Source organism: Engystomops pustulosus, chromosome 7 (genome assembly GCF_040894005.1).
Source record: "Engystomops pustulosus chromosome 7, aEngPut4.maternal, whole genome shotgun sequence".
Taxonomy (NCBI): Eukaryota; Metazoa; Chordata; class Amphibia; order Anura; family Leptodactylidae; genus Engystomops; species Engystomops pustulosus.
Window position 1 is genome coordinate 60321877 of NC_092417.1, and position 24280 is coordinate 60346156.

General features: G+C 43.1%; 1 protein-coding gene across 2 annotated transcripts in view; it reads left to right on the plus strand.

The window, feature by feature from the left end:
- The first annotated feature begins 537 nt into the window (after positions 1–537).
- LOC140068793 (prostaglandin D2 receptor-like) overlaps positions 538–24280 on the plus strand; it is a 40668-nt gene continuing 16925 nt past the window's right edge. For both annotated transcript variants that reach the window (XM_072114181.1, XM_072114180.1), the window contains exon 1: positions 538–1400. In XM_072114181.1, coding sequence (XP_071970282.1) covers positions 606–1400 — 795 coding nt within the window. In that variant the 5' untranslated portion in view covers positions 538–605. The remainder of the gene's footprint in view (positions 1401–24280) is intronic.

Genomic DNA, 24280 nt, shown 5'->3' on the forward strand with positions numbered 1-24280 from the left:
GGATAAGGTTCTGAACACTGGGAGTCTGATCGTTGGAATACGCAGTGATCACAAGAACAGGCGATCTTAAGTGTCCCTCAATACCCCACTACGACTGGAGTGCTGGAGTGCACACTCAACCACTGCTCCATTCACTTTGGAGGCTGTCAGGAATCTGACCCGTTTTCCTACAGATTGGGGATAAATGTCAGTAGTCAGTTAACTCCTTCAAATATGTCACAAAACACTGTGTGAACAAGGACTGAAGAGGTAGTGCTGACTCAGAGCACCAGTATTTTTCTAAATAAGCATGAGCTATCATATCACACGTTGCGTATGGACAAAAGTTATGCAATTTTTGGACAAAAAGAAATATAATTCCAGTTAACTTTATTGCATTGTAACAATTCAGAAATGTCTCTTCTTACTTATTCATGATTAAAGGCAGTCAATTTGTCTGTCTCCTTGTGTTTCCCAACAAGTTATGTGAATTAAAAAAAAAACATTTAAACCAATTATCTAGTGATTACGGTATTCATTTCAGATGAGTCAATCTACTGGAAGGAAGAAGTAAAGTTCTGTATTCAGTGACAAGAACTGGAGATAGACTGCTATTCAGTCTTCACATGGCTTTTTTCTCTTCAAGGAACACCCTTCAAGACAAGTACTATGGCTTACCAAGCACTCTGCTGTTTGCAGTTGGGGTCCTGGGTAACATCATCGCTCTTGCCATACTATGGAAGAATAAGCTGAACAGAAAAGAGAACAAGAAGTCAGTTTTCTACTATTTGGCTACTGGTCTCACAATTGTTAATTTGACTGGGAAGATCATGGTATGTCCTGTGGTACTGGATGCTTACTTGAAAAACCGGACACTGGTCCAGATTAATGGTAGCCATTCACTATGTCATTATTTTGGTTTTGGAATGATCTGCTTTGGATTGGCTCAGACTCTCATTCTTCTAGGAATGGCTCTAGACTGTTGGCTTGCTATTGCTCGACCATTTATTTATCGTAAACATATTACCAAGAAAGTTGGATTTCTGGTTCCTGTAACATCTTGCATCTTTAGCCTTGGATTTTGTTCCATGCCTTTTTTTGGCATTGGCAAATTTGTACAGTATTGTCCTGGTACTTGGTGCTTTATTGATATGAAGAGCTCAGAGCCGCGCCATCTTGCTTATTCAGTGATGTATGGTACTTTCATGGGGGTGCTAGTAATAACCACTGTTCTCCTGAATGTGGACATCATGAGGTGCCTTTATAAGCTGCATAGGAGACAATCCAGGAGGAAAGTCATAGGCACCAAAGCTGGACATGATCCAATAAATGGAAAGCAGGCTGGTATGGAGGAACTAGATCACCTTGTCCTTTTAGCAGTTATGACAGTCGTTTTTGTAGTCTGTTCACTGCCTTTAACAGTAAGTATGTCTAGTAATGAAAACTTTAGAACAAGATGCACATGTGCACAAAAAGATAATTTTGACCATAATTCATTCCAGAAGCAATAGCAGTGGGGTAATTTAATAAATAAAATTGGCAAAAATGGGAAAATGATTGTCCAACAACAACTTAGATTAGAGCAATTTTTTTCTCAATTTAACAGGCAGTCCCTGTGTTACGTACAAGATAGGTTCTGCAGGTTTGTTCTTATGTTGAATTTGTATGCAAGTCAGAACTGTATACTTTATAATTGTAGCTCCAAGCTAAATTTTTTTTGTCTGTTTGCCTATTGGATTTTAAAATGCTGGATTGTCATAAGAACCCGGATTACCAATTAATCTTAATTACAGACTCCTTTGATAACTGTTACAGCTGTTTATTGTAGCCAAGGGCTAAAGTACAGTAAGTTACCAACATCCAGAGGTCTGTTTGTAACTAGAGGTCGTCTGTAAGTTGAGTGTTCTAAAGTAGGGGACCGCATGTATACATCTTCAATTTATTAGTCTGTCCTCAAAGAAAAAATAATAGTATGGCCTACGTAATGCATCCATGGGAGACACTAATAGTACTAACATGGTGATAGTAATGTGACTCCCTTATAAGTCATTTGAGCCCCATGGACCTAAATCCCCCCTTTGAATGAGGTAACAAGCTTTAAGGGTGTGAAAAATACCTATACTGTTCTCCAAATAACCAAGTTGCTTTGTAAATACCATGGGTTACATGACAAATATATCTCATTACTGGTGCCAGGTTTAGTCCAGTTCACCAAGCCAATGGACACAACACACAGAACTGATCTATATAACTCACGTAACGTCCAGGAGTGTCTGCAAATCTCCGGAGTCCAGTAGGGTCCCCTAGGACAAGGTCCATGCTCTCCTTTATTTCCCTCTTCAGTGCCAGCCTGCTGGGTTTTTGTGCCTCGGTAGTGCTTCTCCAGCTGTGCGTTTGTGTCTCCGGCTGGATGGAGAAGAGAGGACAGGTGGGGTTTGATGTCAAAATGGCCGTCAGGTTGACTGCTCGTCCAGCTCCCCACCTTTCTGACTGAAGGAAAGACATGAAATAAAAGTGCAGTATTCAGACATGCTGCAATGTTGGCTGGTTATTAGGGCACCACCAGAAAGTATTAATCATGACATATAAGCTACTCTTTGTGGTTTTGGGATACTAAAGGAGGTGACAGCATTTGGGATCAGTTATTATTCTTTTATCATACTATTTGTGTGATAACCATGTGATTAACTCCTGAAGGTAATAAATCATGTATACCATGTACTTTATATTATATAGGACTGTACAAATTTTGTATATACAGAGTATATATGTATGCTATTCATGCGAACATAGGTTATATATAACAGACACAGGGAGGATGCTTTATATGTAACTGGGTATGTTATAACTGGTATTACCCATCTATATAAACATCACTCATAAAATATCTTTTCTATTAATTTCTTTTTAAAATCATTTTATTTTTTTCTTTCTTTTGATTACTATTAATATCTTCCTGAGTACAGGGTGACTGAGCTGGGTTATATTCCAGCTAGGCTAATATTTTCCTCTACTCATTTTTTGCCTCCATTTTTCCTTGATGTGCTTAAAATTTGGTTTTAATTTTTTTGTTGTTAGGTTCAGTAGTGTGTATTATTGTCTATAGAAGGTTGTTGTAGGTTATTTTGGCAACTCTAAAATGTACATGCCTAATCATTCTACTGTGATGGTAGGGGTCAGCTGTAGCAGAATTATAAATATATAATTGTATGAGGTTCTCATCATCTTAAGAGAAGATGATGGCTCTAGCTGTCAGCAATGAGTGAAGTCAGAGAACCCTCAGCATTACAATACCAAGCCATTACTTAAAGCCACTTACATTACTTTAAATGGGCAACATGACAATCTTTGGTCTTATGGCTAGAGGAGTGTCTATGACCATCACATATCCCCAGCGTTAAGTATTACAGAAGATTACCTATATCAATTACTGATAATGAGGCGTCACAACTATCATCTACTTTCATTACTCTAGTTGCCCCAAGCACTTTTCATAAGATTGCAAAATTCCTACCCCTCCTCCATTGTATGATGTTTCCTAAGAAACTAAACCAGCGCCTACAATAATGCAATTTGTATCTCTGAGGTTAAACATATTACTCAAGCACAGAAGAAAGATATATGGTGCAATCCTGTTATTATAAATATGACATGACTCAATCCTGTTCATTTTCAGTTGATCCAGTATGGGGAACTGACAGACAGAAAAAAGCTGCACTGAGGGACTTTCCCAGTGGTGGATTTGGGTGCTCGCTTACTGGTTGTGGTCATATATCTATCTGGACCACAAGATAAATTCACACTTCACCTATGGATCGTTCATCAAGTTTCCAATTCCCCTTTTCTGCCCACATTAAAGTCAATTAAAAAGATAGAAAAAGCTGTATGAGTAAGTGTTTCAAACGGATTTAGATGAAGGGATTTTATATGAAGAGGGCTATTTTATTGAAGGTCTCTGTGTAAAATATTGTAGGTCATCAGTACTAGATAAGTGAAATCAGCCTCCCAGCAGAATGCTCTGTTCCTGTACAACAACTGGAGCAGGTACCTTACCTAAGCTCCTGTTCAGCCGAAAAGCAGTCGGGCTGAAGTACCCCACCACAGCCACCATATAGTGGATTTTTCTTTTGGCTGCTTACCTTGTATTGCTTCCTGTGATGGAGGCAAGCAACAGACCTAAAGGGTTAGCAGCTTGTGTGTCCTCAGAATATCAGCTCTGCCGATGACAGTGGTAAAGACTGCGCGACTCAGTAGACATGGACAGAAATAGGACCTGCTCCGTAATTTGCTGCTCAGGCTTACACATAGGTCCATGGAAACCACAGAAGTGTGAGTCCATATAATGACTTGAAACAAATCTCCAAACTAAATTATAGAATTGAACCAACATTCACATGATCTATATATTTTTCTTAATTGAAAGAATAAAACAGTAGATGCAGATAAGCACATAATAGAATGTTAATTTCAGAAGAAGTGAGTGTCTGGCAGGGAGCGATGACATGATCTTTTTTAATCTCTTTTGTACATGATTTATTTCCCGTAAATGTGGCCAAATGAGGGCTTAAGTTTTGCCAGATGAGAGGTATTATAATATGTATTACACAATTCTGAAGTGTCTAATTTTATTAACATTTTATTAACTGTTTCCGGGTTGGTATACGGCACCCAATGGCCCAGGCAGATTTAGCACTGGTTATCAAGGTTACCGTATATACTTGAGTATAAGCCGACCCGAGTATAAGCCAAGGTACCTAATTTTAGCACAAAAAAACTGGAAAAAACTATTGACTCAAGTACACTGCCCCCAGTATATAGCCAGCCAGTGCATGCCCCCCAGTATATAGCCAGAAGCCCCTTGTCCCCGGTATATATCCTGCAGCCCCTGCCCCCGAATATATAATCTGAAGCCGAGGCCCCCCTGTATATAGCCTGCAGCCCCTGTCCCCAGTATATAGCCTACAGCCCCCTGCCCCCAGTATACAGCCTGCAGCCCCCTGTCCACAGTATACAGCCTGCAGCCCCTACCCCCATATACAGCCTGTATCTCCCTGTCCACAGTATACAGCCTGCAGCCCCCTGTCCACAGAATACCGCCTGCAGCCCCTGCCCCTCAGTATACAGCCTGCAGTTCCCTGTCCCCAGTATACAGCCTGCAGCTCCCTGTCCACAGTATACAGCCTGCAGCCCCCTGTCCACAGAATACGGCCTGCAGCCCCTGCCCCTCAGTATACAGCCTGCAGCCCCCTGTTCCCCAGTATACAGCCTGCAGCCCCCTGACCCCCAGTATACAGCCTGAAGCCCCCTGTCCACAGTATACAGCCTGAAGCCCCCTGTCCACAGTATACAGCCTGCAGCATCCTGCCCTCCAGTATACAGCCTGTATCCCCCTGCCCCCAGTATACAGCCTGCAGCCCCCTGCCCCCAGTATACAGCCTGCAGCCCCCTGCCCCCCAGTATACAGCCTGCAGTCCCCCAGTATACAGCCTGCAGCTCCCTGTCCACAGTATACAGCCTGAAGCCCCCTGTCCACAGTATACAGCCTGCAGCATCCTGCCCTCCAGTATACAGCCTGCAGCCCCCTGCTGCCCAGTATACAGCCTGCAGCCCCCTGACCCCAGTATACAGCCTGCAGCCCCCTGACCCCCAGTATACAGCCTGAAGCCCCCTGTCCACAGTATACAGCCTGAAGCCCCCTGTCCACAGTATACAGCCTGCAGCATCCTGCCCTCCAGTATACAACCTGCAGCCCCCTGCTGCCCAGTATACAGCCTGCAGCCCCCTGCCCCCAGTATACAGCCTGCAGCCCCCTGCCCCCAGTATACAGCCTGCAGTCCCCTGCCCCCCAGTATACAGCCTGCAGCCCCCTGTCCACAGAATACTGCCTGCAGACCCCTGCCCCCCAGTATACAGCCTGCAGCCCCCTGCCCCCCAGTATACAGCCTGCAGCCCCCTGCCACCCAGTATACAGCCTGCAGCCCCCTGCCACCCAGTATACAGCCTGCAGCCCCCTGCCCCCAGTATACAGCCTGCAGCCCCCTGCCCCCCAGTATACAGCCTGCAGCCCCCTGCCACCCAGTATACAGCCTGCAGTCCCCTGTCCCCCAGTATACAGCCTGCAGCTGAGATGCAGCTGCACTGTGTCCGACAAGACAGAAAAATGTGTACCTAAAGGGGTGTGTTAGTGCTAGATAAATTTGTGTCGCAAATTCGAGAGATTGTGTCACACACTGTATGTTGAAGGTGCACCAAAAAAGATGGTGCACACTTTCTGTGCAGTGCAGGGGGCACCAGAAAATTGGAGCTCCTGCACATTTGGGAGGCAGACTGCACTGCAGTTTCCCTGACTATTGATAAATCTGGTCCAATAACTTGGGACAGCTCCTTTTTGTAAGTAAAGTTAATAAGTTAACACCTTAGGTCATGTTAACTAGTGCCACATCTGAAGTACGCACTCTCAATACAGAAAACATTTTTTTACAGGAAGGAGAACATTTTCTGTTTCCTACTTCCTCATTGCTGGGATAGATGCCCAGTAAGCATGATGACATAGAGAAAGACTCATGCAAGCTCTGGAGATCTAGCTATCACTGCCACTAGATTTGTATGTAGGCAGGGCCGCCATCATGTGTTCAAGGGCCCCCCTGTTTTCTAATCAAATGGGGGTCCGAGGGGCGCACAATATCCACAGACCCCCCTTATGGCAGATCTTCATATAGGCGTGCCCTATATGAAGATCCGCCATCAGTGTGAAAAAAAGAAAAGTCTATACTTACCTTCAGTTTCTTCTCTCCGCCCCGCGGTTCCGTCTTCTCCTCTTCCAGCCCGGGCGCATCCTTATGACGGCAGTGTCATAGTGTATGTGCCACTCGGGCCCTTACACTATGACGTCTACGACGGCACAGAAATCTTCCAGTCAGGGGCCCCAAATTTCCAAGTGGCGGCTCTGTAGGTAGATTTATGATTGAGCACCATTTAAAAAATGTTTTTGTATAGCATCAACCCACAATCTATATACAGAAGTCACTTTATAAAAAATACTACATGACTCAAGGCTTATAGTGATTCACAGATACAGTAAATTATGCTTGCAGATTAGATTACAGTGTCCAGTGTAAAGTCAATGGGGGAAATGAACTAAATGATTTGCAGTGCAAAGTAAGACTTAACTTTCTTACAGTTTAAAGGGAACCTGTCACCAGGGACCTAATTTTCACTAAAGACAGACTGTAAAAGCCTATGACACCTGCAGTGCAAACCCTGACAAAATGCTGGGGCCGTTACAGGGGCTGGGCTTTGGTTTGGATGCATTTCAAAAAACAACTTGTCTGAGTTGCAGGCTGCCTCCACCTGTACAGCTTGTCCCTCCCCCACTGATGTCAGGCTGACCAGGCTGTGACCTCTGAGAAGGAGCAGGAGGTGGAGCTGTACAGGAGCACAAAGGTGGGGGCTAAGCTTTGATGAGTGAGTAACACAGACAATGCACATGTTGTTTTTTGAAATGCATCCAAACCAAAGCCCAGCCCCTGTGACTACCCCAGGATTTTGTCAGGGTGCAAGAGTAAGTTACAACACAGAATTATATTGTAATGCAAATGCTTCAAAAAGGCAGAAAGACATATTTGCACTGCAGGTGTAATAAGCTTCTGCAACCTGTCTTTAGTGAAAATGAGGTCCCTGGTGACAGGTTCCCTTTAATCACTTTTTAGATGTGAAAATCTGAATTATATACATGTGGCATTTTTCATGGATCCCCATAAACTATAGTCTAAGAGGGTCATTTATTATGGCTTTCCCAGCCCGGTACTTTAATTATAGCCTGCAGCAGGTTCATTCAATCTGGAGCCGCTGGTGTACAATATCTGCTTTAGATAAAATCTCCCATACTAGTGATAATTGAATAGCAATTAGGACCATGTTTGGGACTGTACCCATGGTGCATTACAAAATGAATTGTTCTATTAAAAGCATTATATTCAGAGAAGCTGAGTACCATCCATTACAACAAAAAAAAATACACATGGCAGTTTTTCGTTGTTGTGTGAATAAGGCCCCATACTGCGCCAGAATAAGGGTCTGATGCCATCTGATACTAAATCTGTCATAGTTGGTCTAGTTCTCCTATTGGTTGGTTTAGATGCACATTTAAAATGGTACATTTTAGGTTTAGGGATGAGAGAAAATGTTCCATAAAGTAGAACTTTTTCAGTTCTACTAAAAGCACATAACAAAAAGTTATATGCCCATTTTTCACTGTTGTGCGGATAAGTCCTCACTCTGGATGAGATCAAGATGGAGGTTTATTTACCGGTACATTTTATTTCTTACTTTTTAACACTAGTTTAATATGAATTACCGTATGTACATCTGTAAAATGATGGTGTTCTTTGAATTCACAACAGGTTGAACAGGTTAAAGATGAAATCCTAAATCCATTATGAAATCCATAAATCCTAAAAAACGACAGAGAATTCCTGGGAGTTGTTGTATTCATGAAGAGCTTGTTTACATTTACTGTCAGATAGAATAGACATGGATTCTATCAAAGAAGGAACAAATACCTTTACACTTTACTTTGAAATTATTCAGAAAATATTCCAATGTTGTATAGACCTAAACCTGTGGCATATATACCCCAGGGGCAGGGCCGATTCTAGCATATTTGCTACCTTAGGCAAATATTACAATGCTGCCCCCCCCCCACCCCCACTCCTGTTCCATTTCCCGCACCCTGTTCAGTAAATGCTGAAAACTTTACTAACAATTAACATCCCCACAGGATCACTGACACTGTGGGGCACATTTACTTACCCGGTCCTGTCACGAACCAGCGGCACATTCTCCATCGAGGATTCGGGTCTTCCGGCAATTCACTTCCGGCGACCCAATGTCGCTGCCACACTGAAGTCCGACGGAATTTGCCGGAGTTCACCGTCCTATCTTGGGTGCAGGTAAGCGCGTGTCAAACGACACAAATTATTTTTTAAATTCTGCAGGTTTTCCCAATCCGTCAGGTTTTCCGACGGCCACGCCCCCCCCCTCCCCCCGATTTCTGTCGCGTGAAGGCAGGCACAGAAGCGCCACAATCTGATCGAGTGCGCCAAAATCCAGGGGCAATTCAGCGCAAATCGGAAAAATTCGGGAAACCCGGCGGAAAAACGCGATTCGGACCCTTAGTAAATGTACCCCTGTGTGACTGCCTACAGGTTCTGAGAGTCATTAGTGGCACCCAGTACCTAATAGATGACAATCTCTTCCATCAGGAGGACTTTATTCTGGCTTCTTCCATCCATGACGTATCACTGCTGAATTCATAGCCAGATCTTCCCCTAAATTATATATACCCCTCACAACACAACTGACCACACGCTCCACACATACAAAACAACCCTTCATTATATATAAATATTCTACTGGAATTATAGCTTGTACATCACCAATCAATATACAACACCCCTAATTTATTAATACAGACCCCCCAACATTTGGTTTACATGATGCAAAGTAATCTATTGTATACTATAACTAATATATCCCACCCTGTTATGTTACATATGATTTTATATTCAGTGCTCCCCTGACCAATGTAAATATATAGCACCCCCTAAGGCAGTGATGACAAACCTTTTAGACGCAGAGTGCCCGAACTACATCCAAAACCCACATATTTTTCACCAAGTGCCGATGCGACAATTCAAACAGTAACTTATTACTCCCTGCTTTGTCACATGTTTAAATTGTTTAGGCACCTGGGGTCACCAATACAGTAGAAAGAAGGAGAAAAAGCTTTGGGTAATCATTGTAGCTTCCTTTTAGGGTCCTGGGCTGCCTGAGACTGCAATAGGCCTTGAGTCCTGTCTGGCGAACTCTGCGGTGGTGTGATGGCGCCGGTGCCCATAGAGAGGGCTCTGAGTGCCACCTCTGGCACTCATGCCATAGGTTTGCCACCACTGCCTTAAGGAATATAATGTATTTATTTTTATAAAGCCCTGCTCTCATATATTTAAAGGCCTCGTTATTCAGCCCCCAATAAAATTATACACAGCTCCCATATACAAATCTCACAGCTTAGTAATATACTGTATCCCATATACAGCCCCCCAGCTTAGTAATATAATGTATCCCATATACAGCCCCCCCAGCTTAATAAGATACTGTACCCCATATACAGCTCCCCAGCTTAGTAATATACTGTATACCATATAAAGCTACCCCAGCTTAGTAATACATGTATCCCATATACAGCCCTCCCAGCTTAGTAATATAGTGTATCCCATATACAACCCCCCAGCTTAGTAATTTACTGTATCCCATATACAGCCCCCCCCCAGCTTAGCAATATACTGTATCCCATATTCAGCCCTCCCAGCTTAGAAATATACTGTATCCCATATACAGCCCTCCCAGCTTAGTAATATACTGTATCCCATATACAGCCCCTTAGGTAAGCAATATACTGTATCCCATATACAGCCCTCCCATCTTAGTAATGTACTGTATCCCATATATAGCCCCCCCAGCTTAGTAATATACTGTATCCCATATATAGCCCCCCCAGCTTAGTAATATACTATATCCTATATACAGTCCCCCCAGCTTAGTAACAAACTGTATCCCACATACAGCCTCCAAGCTTAGTAATAAACTGTATCCCATATAGAGCCCCCCCCAGCTCAGCAATATAGTATATCCCATATACAGGCCCCCCAGCTTAGCAATATACTGTATCCCATATACAGCCCTCCCAGCTTAGTAATATACTGTATCCCATATACAGCCCCCAGCTTAGTAATATAATTTATCGCATATACAGACCCCCCAGCTTAGTAGTATACTGTGTTCCATATACAGCCCCCAGCTTAGTAATATACTGTAGCCCATATACAGCTCCCCCAGCTTAGTAATATATTGTATCCCATATACAGCCCTTCCAGCTTAGAAATATACTGTGTCCCATATACAGCCCCCCAGCTTAGTAATATAGTGTATCCCATATACAACCCCCCAGCTTAGCAATATACTGTATCCCATATTCAGCCTTCCCAGCTTAGTTATATACTGTATCCCATATACAGCCCCCCCAGCTTAGTAATATACTGTATCCCATATACAGCCCTCCCAGCTTAGTAATGTACTGTATCCCATATACAGCCCACAGCTTAGTAATATACTGTATCCCATATATAGCCCCCCAGCTTAGTAATATACTACATCCTATATACAGTCCCTCCAGCTTAGTAATATACTGTATCCCATATACAGCCCCCCCAGCTTAGTAATATACTGTATCCCATATACAGCCCCTTAGCTAAGCAATATACTGTATCCCATATACAGCCCTCCCAGCTTAGTAATGTACTGTGTCCCATATACAGCCCCCAGCTTAGTAATATACTGTATCCCATATATAGCCCCCTAGCTTTGTAATATACTAAATCCTATATACAGTCCCTCCAGCTTAGTAATATACTGTATCCCACATACAGCCTCCAGCTTAGTAATAAACTGTATCCCATATAAAGCCCCCCCCCCAGCTTAGTTATATAGTGTATCCCATATACAGGCCCCCCAGCTTAGCAATATACTGTATCCAATACATAGCCCTCCAGCTTAGTAATATACTGTATACAGCCCCCCCAGCTTAGCAATATACTGTATCCCATATACAGCCCCCCCAGCTTAGTAATATACTACATCCTATATAAAGCCCCCCCAGCTTAGTAATATACTACATCCTATATACAGCCTCCCAGCTTAGTAATAAACTATATCCCAAATACAGCCCCCCCCAGCTTAGTTATATAGTTTATCCCATATACAGGCCCCCCAGCTTAGCAATATACTGTATCCCCTATACAGCCCTCCAGCTTAGTAATATACTACATCCTATATACAGCACCCCCAGCTTAGTAATATACTGTATCCCACATACAGCCTCCCAGCTTAGTAATAAACTATATCCCAAATACAGCCCCCCCAGCTTAGTTATACAGTGTATCCCATATACAGGCCCCCCAGCTTAGCAATATACTGTATCCCATATATAGCCCTCCAGCTTAGTAATTTACTGTATCCCATATACAGCTCCCCAGCTTAGTAATATAGTGTATCCCATATACAGCCCCCCCCCCCAGCTTAGTAATATACTGTATCCCATATACAGGCCCCCCAGCTTAGTAATATACTGTATCCCATATACAGCTCCCCAGCTTAGTAATATACGGTATCCCATATACAGCCCCCAGCTTAGTAATATACTGTATCCCATATACAGCCCCCCCAGCTTAGTAATATACTGTATCCCATATACAGGCCCCCCAGCTTAGTAATATACTGTATCCCATATACAGCCCCCCAGCTTAGCAATATTCTGTATCCTATAAACAGCCCCCCCCAGCTTCGCAATATACTGTATCCCATATACAGCCCCCCCCAGCTTAGTAAGATACCGTATTGCATATACAGCCCTCCAAGCTTAGTAATATACTGTATCCCATATATAGCCCCCCCAGCTTAGTAATATACTGTATCCCATATGTAGCCCCAGCTTAGTAATATACCATATCCCATATACAGCCCCCCCAGATTAGTAATATACTGTATCCCATATACAGCCCCCCCAGCTTAGTAATATACTGTATCCCATATACAGCCCCCCAGCTCAATAATATACTGTATCATATATACTGCCCCCTGGCTTAGTAATATACTGTATCCCATATATAGCTCCCCCAGCTTAGTAATGTACTGCATCCCATATACATATCCCCCAGCTTAGTAATATACTGTATCCCATATACAGCCCTCCCAGCTTAGTAATGTACTGTATCCCATATACAGCCCTCCCATCTTAGTAATATACTGTGTCCCATATACAGCCCCCCAGCTTAGTAATATAGTGTATCCCATATACAACCCCCCAGCTTAGTAATATAGTGTATCCCATATACAGCCACCCCCAGCTTAGCAATATGCTGTATCCCATATACAGCCTTCCCAGCTTAGTAATATACTATATCCCATATACAGCCCCCCAGCTTAGTAATATAATGTATCCCATATACAGCCCCTTAGCTAAGCAATATACTGTATCCCATATACAGCCTCCCAGCTTCGTAATATACTGTATCCCATATACAGCCTCCCTGCTTAGTAATAAACTGTATCCCATATACACCCCCCCCCCAGCTTAGTAATATATTGTATCCCATATACAGGCCCCCAGCTTAGCAATATACTGTATCCCATATACAGCCCTCCCCACATAGTAACATACTGTATCCCATATATAGCCCTCCCCACCAGCTTAGTAATGTACTGTGTCCCATATACAGCCCCCCAGCTTAGCAATATACTGTATCCCATATACAGCCCCCCCAGCTTAGTAATATACTGTATCGCATATAGAGCCCTCCAAGCTTAGTAATATACTGTATCCCATATACAGCCCCCCCAGCTTAGTAATATACTGTATTCCATATACAGCCACGCAGCTTAGTAATATAGTGTATCCCATATACAACCCCCCAGCTTAGTAATATACTGTATCCCATATACAGCCCTCCCAGCTTAGTAATATATTGTATCCCATATATAGCCCTCCCAGCTTAGTAATATACCATATCCCATATACAGCCCCCCAGATTAGTAATATACTGTATCCCATATACAGCCCCCCTTAGCTTAGTAATATACTGTATCCCATATACAGCCCCCCAGCTCAGTAATATACTGTATCACATATACTGCCCCAGCTTAGTAATATACTGTATCCCATATATAGCACCCTCAACTTAGTAATATACTGTATCCCATATACAGCTCCCCCAGCTTAGTAATATACTGTATCCCATATACAGCGCTCCCAGCTGGAATCTGGCCCCATATAAATATATACAGCCCCCCAGTATAAAATTATATAATATATATAAAGCCCCCTCAGTATAAAATGATTCTGCACGCATATACATATGTACAGAAACCCCCCACCCCTACCCCATTATATGAGTTTTAGCCCCTTACCCTTATTAGCTACATTTAATTAATAAATGTACATTAAAAATAATAAAACTGACACCTACCTCCAGGCAGGTTGCTCCCACAGAGCACGGCGCCTGTCTTCTTGCGGGCCTTCTGTGAGCCCTTCCGGGAGCAACGCCAGCAGCCAAATAGGCGCTTTCGTACCTGTGTCTTAAAAAGACAGGCGCAATTTATTAATCTGGTGGGTGATTCGGGCGTCAACAGTCGTCCACATTAGAGTGGCAAAGTTCGCCGCTCCTTAAAGGGCCCCACATTCTGCCGCCTGAGGCGAGATTTTAATCTCGCCTCATTGTAGATGCAGCCCTGCCCAGGGGGGTACTTGTCATGTCACTAGGGCATTTATATGAATATTATAGAAACTAAATACAATTTTTTATTACAACACTGGGAAATATCGGTCTATGTGACATTAGATCCGTTGGATGGTTTGTCCCGAGGTGAATATGGCTCCAATACGCAAATTTTCGGGTTCCTTCCTGTTCTACCAATATACCGTATATACTCGAGTATAAGCCGACCCGAGTATAAGCCGAGGCCCCTAATTTTACCACAAAATACTGGGAAAACCTATTGACTCGAGTATAAGCCGAGGGTGGGAAATGCATTGGTCACAGCCTCCCCAGTGTATATAGCCTGCCGGCCATTGCCCCAGTGTATATAGCCTGCCAGCCCCTGCCCCAGTGTATATAGCCTGCCAGCCCCTGCCCCAGTGTATATAGCCTGCCAGCCCCTGCCCCAGTGTATATAGCCTGCCAGCCCCTGCCGGACAGATTGCACAGAAGATATACAGGGGTCACGGGAAAGTTGAGTTTAGATATATTTATTTTTTTGACTCGAGTATAAGCCTAGTTTGGGGTTTTCAGCACATTTTTTGTGCTGAAAAACTAGGCTTATACTCGAGTATATAAGGTAAGTTAAATGGGTTGTCCAAGTGTTTGTGTTAAAATATATATATATAGGTGGTCTGAGGAGGGCTGTGAAAAAAACTAAACTTATGCTTACCTTTTTCGGTGCTCCCGCTGTCCCATGGTTGTTTACAAAAACAGGCACACTCAACCACTGGCCGCCTGGCATGCCATCTGTCCCGTGTCTGTCACAGCATTAGTCTGAATGTGTATCAGGCGCTAGGACACGGGATGGGTGGGCATGCCAGGCGGGTGGAATTTGTCAGAATGAAACATGCCTGCCTCTGTAAACAAACAGGAGCACAGCAATAATGGGCAGCGGCGCTCGACAACGGGAGCGCCGGAAAAGGTAAGTATAAGTTTTTTTTTTACAGACCCCCCTCCAGGCCAACTATATATATTTTTTAAACTCTCGGAAAACCCCTTTAACCTGCATGGACAAATGATACTATAGATAATCAAGGTAGTGTTAGAGTTTATTATATATGAATCAGACCCTCTTTCCCACAAATTCTTTTTCTGTCCAAAGTCTATTCTTACAACCCCTACATTTCCTGCATGGGAAAAACCCTTTCACATTCCCTCTATTTTCTTTGTTCTCCTTGATATAACTCGATGTAATTATATCCTTGATGTTCGAGTTTTCCTAAACTTTAATTCCTTCAGTAACATGGTGTAATTGGTCTCAAGATGCCAATCCCTTTCAATAAATTTCTTCACTTGTGGTGTCTCTTTACTATATTTGGCAATAAAAATCAGATCCATTGCATTTCTACTTGTTTTAACTATTGGAATTTGATTATTCTCCTTTCTGTTATATTCTCCTTTCTGTTATATTCTCCTTTCTGTTATATTCTTTATTCAGAATTGTGTCACAATAGTTTCACTCTTTGAATCTGTTAATAATAGTATTAGCTTGTTCTAGACAAGGGGTGTCAAACTCACTTTGACGTCGGTTCACATCAGCCTTGTGTTTACCGTAAAGCAGCTGACTGTCATTTTATTACTGTATAAATGTATGTACTAGAGCTGAACATAGTGTTAAATAACAATAACCTGAGAAACCGGCCTGGCTTGTATGTACCCCCCAGCAACAAATAATCAGCGTGCCCCCACACCAACAGCCACAGTGCCCCCACTGTGTCCTTCCAGCAGCCACAGAGCCCCCCAGCAGCCACATTGCCCCCAGTAGTCACAGTGCTCCTAGTGCCACTCAGAAGCCACAATGCCCTTAGTAGCCACAGTGCTCCTAGTACCCCCCCCAGAAGCCACAATGTTACCAGTAGCAACAGTGCTCCCCCAGTGCCCCCAGTACCCACTGTGCTCCCTCCATACTCTCAGTAACAGCTTGTGTGTATTGTATACCCTCAGTCCACTCCACCTTTATGCTCCTACGGTGGTATATTCTATCTACTATTGCCTTCGTTTTCCGTGTCAGGTTATGTTTTTTTATGTCCATTTTAATTTATATAGATACCTATACATAAATATTCTTCACACTGGTATCTCCCTAAGTCTATACCAATGGTCCTTTTTTGTGTTCACTCAACCCACGTGTCATGTAGCTAGGCGCTCCAGCACTGAATGGATCCAGCGCACAACGATTGTAAGTCATTTCTTTATACTTATGTTTATTGACATCTAAAAAAAGTTTTTTTTATCAGAGCCTTTACCAATTGCCATAGAATATATGATTTTAACACTCATCCTTTTGCACCAAGACAAACCATGTCAAGCATTATACGGGCACTTTAGCTTATGATATATTTTTAACCATCGATATGTACTTTTATATGTATGTACGTGCATATTCATATATGTTTGTATATCTATGTGTGTATATATATATTCATATTTATATTTGTATATTATGTATATGTTATAAATTCAATCGTCTGCTTCTATGAGCCATGCGCCAAATTGGAATATACATTGAAGTAGATTTGTATATATAAGTATAAATATTTATTAAATATTTTTGAAGTACTGGCTTTTTATATCCCCTATTGGCTGTAATGCCTCCCCATTTTATACATTTATTTATTCATTTATTTTTTACCCATATATTTACTATGCATTATGCATTTGTTTTAATATCGTTTAGAGCTATTTCCATTTGTACTTGAAGAAGGGTGTTCCGCCCGAAACGCGTTTACAGTTTTTGGAATAAACAATTTAAACTTACCAGAAGACTCTCTCCATAATAGTGCCCTGCCAGCCTTTTTCTGTTTTCTAACCCCATTTTATACTCTCAGTAGCCACAGGGTTCCCCCAGTAGCCACATTTTGCCCCCAGTAGCCACATTGATCCCCCAATGCCCCAACTAGCTATTGTGGTCCCCCAATGCCCCTCAGCAGCCCATGTGCTCCTAGTGCCATCCATGGCCACAGTACTCCCCCAATGAACAAAGTAGCTACTGTGGTCCGCCAATGCCCCTCAGCAGCCACTGTGCTCCTAGTGAAATTCATAGCCATAGTTCTCCCCAAGTGCCCCCCAGCAGCAACAGTTCTCCCCCAATGCCCCCATTAGCCACTGTGCTTCCCTCAAAAAACAAACATTCACTTACCTTTTTTTGCTTACCTTTTCCTTACCTTTCCTTCTTTGCTCCAGTGTGAACACGCCAGCTCTAAAGCCCGAACAAGTGATGATGTCATTACGTCACGTGTGCCGGCTTCAGAGTGGCACACATTGGAGAAAGAGGACACAGCTGCTGCTTCTGGGGAGTGAGGAAAGCTAAGTATGGTAGTTGTCCTGCGCCTATGCTGCGTTCCCGACAAGCCTTAACGTAGGGGCAGGGAAACAAGAGCCGGGCCAGATGACTGCGGGAACATTTTTTTTTTTTAATAACATCTAATTGAAGAAATGTTTATATATGGCAGATTAATTGAACTGAATGTGAATGCCCAGATGAGAATACCCCTTTAAGGTCATCTGGGCAACCTGACTTTAAAATAAGGCAATGCGTTTATACACTTATATATGCTATTTGAAATGGTTGTATATATTTCTTCATAAGTCTGCATATATATTTAGTGAATCTAGGGACAATTTATGTTCTATGCTTATTTGTTGGTCCTTTTCTAGGCATTTCTTAATGATATATACTGTATACCTTCGTCCTGTGAAATATACAGGTTTAGAGGGAGGAAACATTGCAACTGCACAATACTGTGGATCCTACCTGCACCAATATGTTTTTTTAACATGTCTTGTTGTGAATTTGGGAGATATGATCTAATTTTTACTACATATCTCTGAAGATAGAAGTCTAAATATACAGAAATTTAGCTTGTCAGAGATTGAAATCCTATACTATAACATTGGGCACCCCAGAGGTTTCTCTAAAGCTTTATGGATTTTTGTGAGATAGTATATATATTATACACATAACGAACAAGCCAAGGTCAGGGCCAGTGGAGTCAGGCTGTAGGTCATGAGTCAGGCTGTAGGTCATGAGTCAGGCTGTAGGTCAGTGGTGGCGAACCTATGGCACGGGTGCCAGAGGTGGCACTCAGAGCCCTCTCTAAGGGCACCTTTGCCATCACCCCAGGGTTGAGTTTGCCAGACAGGACTCAAGGCCTGTTGCAGTCCCAGGCAGCCCAGGACCCTAGAAGGAAGCTACAATGATAATCCAAACTTCTTCTCCTTTTTTCTACTGTATTGGTGACCTCAGGTGCCGATACAATTTAAACCTGTGTAAGAGCAGGGATTAATAAGTTACTGCTTAAACTGTCGCATTGGCACGAGAAAAAAGTGGGTTTTGTTTTGTAGTTTGGGCACTCGGTGTCTAAAAAGTTTGCCATCACTGCTGTAGGTCATGAGTCAGGCTGTAGGTCATGAGTCAGGCTGTAGGTCATGGAGAACAGTATTGAAAGTCAGGGGAAAGTCATAGGAGATTAGCAGGACACTGACGACCAATGAAAAGTCAAACTGGGGATCACTGGAACAGTCACAGGAATGCCTTTGCATGATAAAGAATAGGGCACTTTATTACTTTCCTGTGGGGCAACGAGCCTTATAGAATTGTTACAGTGGATTGGATGGGGCAGGGGAAGAGTCCGGGCAGTTTGATTGTTTTTTTCTCCACAATACAACCCTGAGATTAATCTTTAATCAAATGAAGGAACTGATGACGTGAGGTTTATTACTATTGAACTTTATGGCTATGCAGTCATTAGCAAATATAGAAAATAATTTTATGTTCTGAGAAACATTTGGAGACATAAAGCTTAATTTCATCTCAAGGGAAGCAAAAATGTAATTTACAATTTGTAGAGAAGCTGACTGTAGGAAAGAAAAGCAGTTTTTTCCAATTAGTATCATCGTGAATTAGATTATGAACTAAATTATGCTTATTAGAGGTGCCCATACATGGTCCACCTGGCTGAATAAACATGTCCTAGGCCTCATTGAGGCAGATTTATCAATCTGGTTATGACATAAAACAGTCTGTGCCACATTCATCAAATGCTTTCAGACACTTTTATGACTAGTATGACGAAAGGGGCATAACCTCAAAAAAGTCTGTGCATTAAAATTATACTAATGTGACAGAATTTTGTATCAGCCTTCTGGCGTAAACGTCGTCTGCTAATATGGGTCGTAAAGTACGACTACACAGTCTTAAATGGAAGCGCTCACTAGCAAAACCACACACAATACATTCTAGGTGTCTTTATACATGTTCCCCTGATGTCTCTATCCATGGGATAGAGCAACCATTATTCTTGATGTTGCCGTCATGGAGTCAGAGAGCTACCGCACCACTGCAGTCACTTCACTGAAGTTGACACGGCTAGCCCTGAAGAGAATTCCTGAGAGAGAGGTGAGGAGCAAGGCTGATTTCTCTCCACATAGCCAGCATCTCTCTCAACCCCCACCTTCTTGAGGGAGTGGTTAATGATGTAGCATAGCCAGTCACACACAACCACTGTCTCTCACCTGCTCCCATAACCACATCCTAAGGAATTCTCTTCAGCCTCACAGAGGTGAGCAGGGTATAGTAAGGATAGTAGCAACATGGTGGTAGCAGTGAGACCTGTCCATCAGGATCATGGAAGCAAAGCAGTGCAGGGAATAAGGAATATGCAGGATTATTTTACTGTGACTGGACTCACCTCAGGGGAGTTGCATATAAATGCAAGTATACATATGGATTTTTTAACATTACAGCCATAGTGAAAAACAATTTAGAGATAAGGGCAATGCTTTGTAATCATAGTTTTTGATTAAGTATTTATTTTGGATCGGTTAATTTGAATGACAAGTTTTCTTTATCAATATCATCCAGCAGCAGACACTGATAAATCTGGCACAGCATAAGTCTAACTCTTTACTATCTTACCTTACTACACTTCTGACAAATCTGCCTTATCATGTTCAGACAACCTGCAGATATCATAGCTACTGTTACAATGGAAAAGTGTATAAATGTCATTAGTGTACATTTATTTCCACTTTTATAATGCATGGGCCAAAATAACTGTAATTCTGACCAGCAGACCCGCTACTCCCAGGGGCACATGTAGAAAGATATACTAGATTGGAGTTTGCTTAGTGAGCAAGTTGGAGAACCACTGCCACCTTCTGGCCTTAACTTGTACTTTATCTTATAACAAAATATTCATGTTTCCTATTTATTGTGTATCCTGTCACATAGTATAGCAGGCAGGCATCCTAAATGGCTGGCCACTGAGAACCTTCTAGAAGGGAGAACCTAAAGTTAAAAGAGGGGTTACTACCTAGGTCTTGTGTGTAGAGTTGGTGAGAATTTGTTGGAGAGTTAGAGGAGTGGAGAGTGTTAAGTATTGTAGACTGAGCGAGACAGCCTGCAGACCTTCACTGCAGAGCTGCAGAAGCCTAATCCAGCCCAAGAGTCAAGAGATAACTTGTGAGGTACAACCCCAAATCAGAGAGATTAATCCAGGACAGCTACCTGACAGATTTGTCAATGTTGTTTCTACTGCTGTTGGATATTGGTTTCTAGAATAAATTCACTTTAAATTAACAAATTTAATCTCTCCACAAGTGTTCCTGGGCTAGCTGCTCTGCCATCACAGGCCTCCACTTTAAAGTAAACCTGTCAGCAGGGACCTCATTTTCACTAAAGACAGATTGTAAAAGCCCATGAAACCTGCAGTGCAAAAATGCCTCTCTGCCTTTTCTAAGCATTTGCATCAATATAATTGTGTGTGATAACTTACTCTTGCATCCTGAATTTGGTTGAATTTGGTTTGGATGCATTTCAAAAAACCAACATGTGACTTGTCTGAGCTGCAGGCTGCCTCCATCTTTGTGCTCCACTACAGCTTGTCCCTCCCCCACTGATGTCAGGCTGACCAGGCTGTGAAAGAAGCAGAAAGAGCAGGAGGAGGAGCTGTACAGGAGCACAAAGGTGGGGGCCGAGCTCTGGAGTGAGTAACACAGACAAGGCACATATTGTTTTTTGAAATGCATCCAAACCAAAGTCCATCCCCTGACTACCCCAGGATTTTGTCAGGGAGCAAGGTAAGTTATCACACACAATTATATTGTAATGCAAATGCTTAGAAAAGGCAGAGAGGCAGATTTGCAATGAATGTGCGATGGGCTTCTGCAACCTGTCTTTAGTAAAAATGAGGTCCCTGGTGACAGGTTCCCTTTAACATCAGCCCAGGACCAATACCAGCTAGGAGTGCTCCTGGGGGATCCTTGCATCCATGTGGCCCCCCTTCTTACAGTGTTACATTTTCTGTGTTCAGATTCAAGCAGTGGATTGCAGCAGACTACAGGATTTTTTTTAAATAAAATGATTAGTATTAAAATATGGTTAATATGGTTATAATATTATCTATTTGGTTAGGGTCTTATGGGGAGTTTCAATTATAATAAAATGTTTTTTTCTAAATTATGCTTATTTAACCTTAGTCTAATAGATGGCTCCGATTTCTAAGGCCAGGAAGAGTTGGGTAAAATTAAGTACATGATAACCTATAGATGGGAAGCTGCTGCCTGGTTGGCTTTTTTGTTACATTACTGTATAACCACTAGAGGTCAGTGTAGACTTCGGAAATTTATAACAGGTGTAGTAGATTGCAAACCACTAAATACTGTTTTTCTTTTCTTCATTCCTGCATATATTTAAGGTTTCTTAATTTCCCTCTAATATCTAGGCTGTTGGTCATTTTTAACCCAGCAGGCATGCCCCTAATGATGCCAATGTGTAAAATACAATTTGAAAAATACATTATCACTGTATTTCAGTAATGTATCCCTTATAGAGATGAGCGAGCACTAAAATGCTCGGGTGCTCGTTACTCGAGCCGAACATTTCCAGATGTTCGAGTGCTCGTTTCGAGTAACGAGCCCCATTGAAGTCAATGGGAGACTCGAGCATTTTTCAAAGGGACCATGGTTCGGGAATAAAATGTGTTAATTAATTGAAAAAGAATGTCTTCTGATAAGTTAGCAGATGTATGCAAACATCTGCAATCTATTCTTCACTGTTCCGCGCGTATATTATCTCCCGACAAGTTAACAGATGTGAAGAACAGTGAAGAATAGAATAAAAACAGTGAACACATGATCATTTAAGTGAAAAACACAGTGAAGAATAGATTGCAGATGTTCTGCACATCTGCTTACTTGTCGGGAGATACGCTGTCCCGGGATCCGCTGCTCTCCGTGCCCCGCTGCTCTCCGTGCCCCGCTGCTCTCCGTGCCCCGCTGCTCTCCGTGCCCCGATGTCTCCGTGCCCCGATGTCTCCGTGCCCCATGTCTCCGTGCCCCATGTCTCCGTGCCCCATGTCTCCGTGCTGCCGCTGCCGCTGCTCTCCGTGCTGCCGCTGCTCTCCGTGCCCCGATGTCTCCGTGCCCCGATGTCTCCGTGCCCCGATGTCTCTGTGCCCCATGTCTCCGTGCCCCATGTCTCCGTGCCCCATGTCTCCGTGCTGCCGCTGCCGCTGCTCTCCGTGCTGCCGCTGCTCTCCGTGCCCCGATGTCTCCGTGCCCCGATGTCTCCGTGCCCCATGTCTCCGTGCCCCATGTCTCCGTGCCCCGATGTCTCTGTGCCCCATGTCTCCGTGCCCCATGTCTCCGTGCCCCATGTCTCCGTGCTGCCGCTGCCGCTGCTCTCCGTGCTGCCGCTGCTCTCCGTGCCCCGATGTCTCCGTGCCCCGATGTCTCCGTGCCCCGATGTCTCTGTGCCCCATGTCTCCGTGCCCCATGTCTCCGTGCCCCATGTCTCCGTGCTGCCGCTGCCGCTGCTCTCCGTGCTGCCGCTGCCCCATGTCTCCGTGCTGCCGCTGCCCCGGTGTCTCCTAGCTGCTCCCCGGTGTCTCTGTGCTGCTCCCTGGTGTCTCCGTCCTGCTCACCGTGTTCTTCAATGTGTTCTTCACACATATATATTGTTCTTCACATACTATTTTGTTCGCACCGTTCCGCGCGTATCTTCCGACAAGTAAGCAGATGTGCCGAACATCTGTAATCTATTCTGCACTGTGTTCTTCACTGTGTTTTTCACTTAAATGATCCTGTGTTCACTGTGTTCACTGTTTTTATTCTATTCTTCATTGTTCTTCACTGTGTTTTTTTAATTAAATGCTCGATCTCGAGCAGGGGAACTACTCGTCCGAGCAACGAGCCGTCTCGAGTACCCTAATGCTCGACCGAGCATCAAGCTCGGACGAGCATGTTCGCTCATCTCTAATCCCTTATCCTCAGATCCTTAAGGACCATCCTAACCAACTCAGCTCATCCGCAGGGAAAACTGTTGGATATTTAAATTAAACACTATGGTCCGAAAGAGTCCCTAGAAAGAGTATAAAACATCCTTACTGTGGATGTAAAAAAAAAAAAAAAAAAAAAAAAACTTTTACATCCAGATAGGAAAGTTCTTGAGTCTTCCTCGTACACCCCCAGTCATCCTCCATACTTCCTCGCCACACACTGCCTTTTCATCTGATGGTAGATTCCTCCTGTCCACCTCTGCCCTAATCTGTAGTTTGATAATCCTGGAATCTTACTTGTTATAAACTTTATTTTAGTAATATGTAAATTAACAGGCACTGGGAGCTAAGGCACTGGGATCTAAGACTACTCCACGCCCAAGCAGCCTCTGCAGTTACTTTACATATTGCTAAAATAAGGTTTTTATCAGGTTAGGTTCCAGGATTATTAAATTACAGATTAGGGCAGAGGAAGTCAGGAGGAATCTACCATCAGATCTACTTCTGATAGTAGAAACCTCATGGTAGGTTTCCTTTAAATAAATATCTACTGTGATATGTATTTTCTATATGTCTTGAGTGTATTTATTTTTTTTACTGTTCCATGTACCAGTTATTGTATATTTTATGTTCTTATAGCATAAGCTTTCT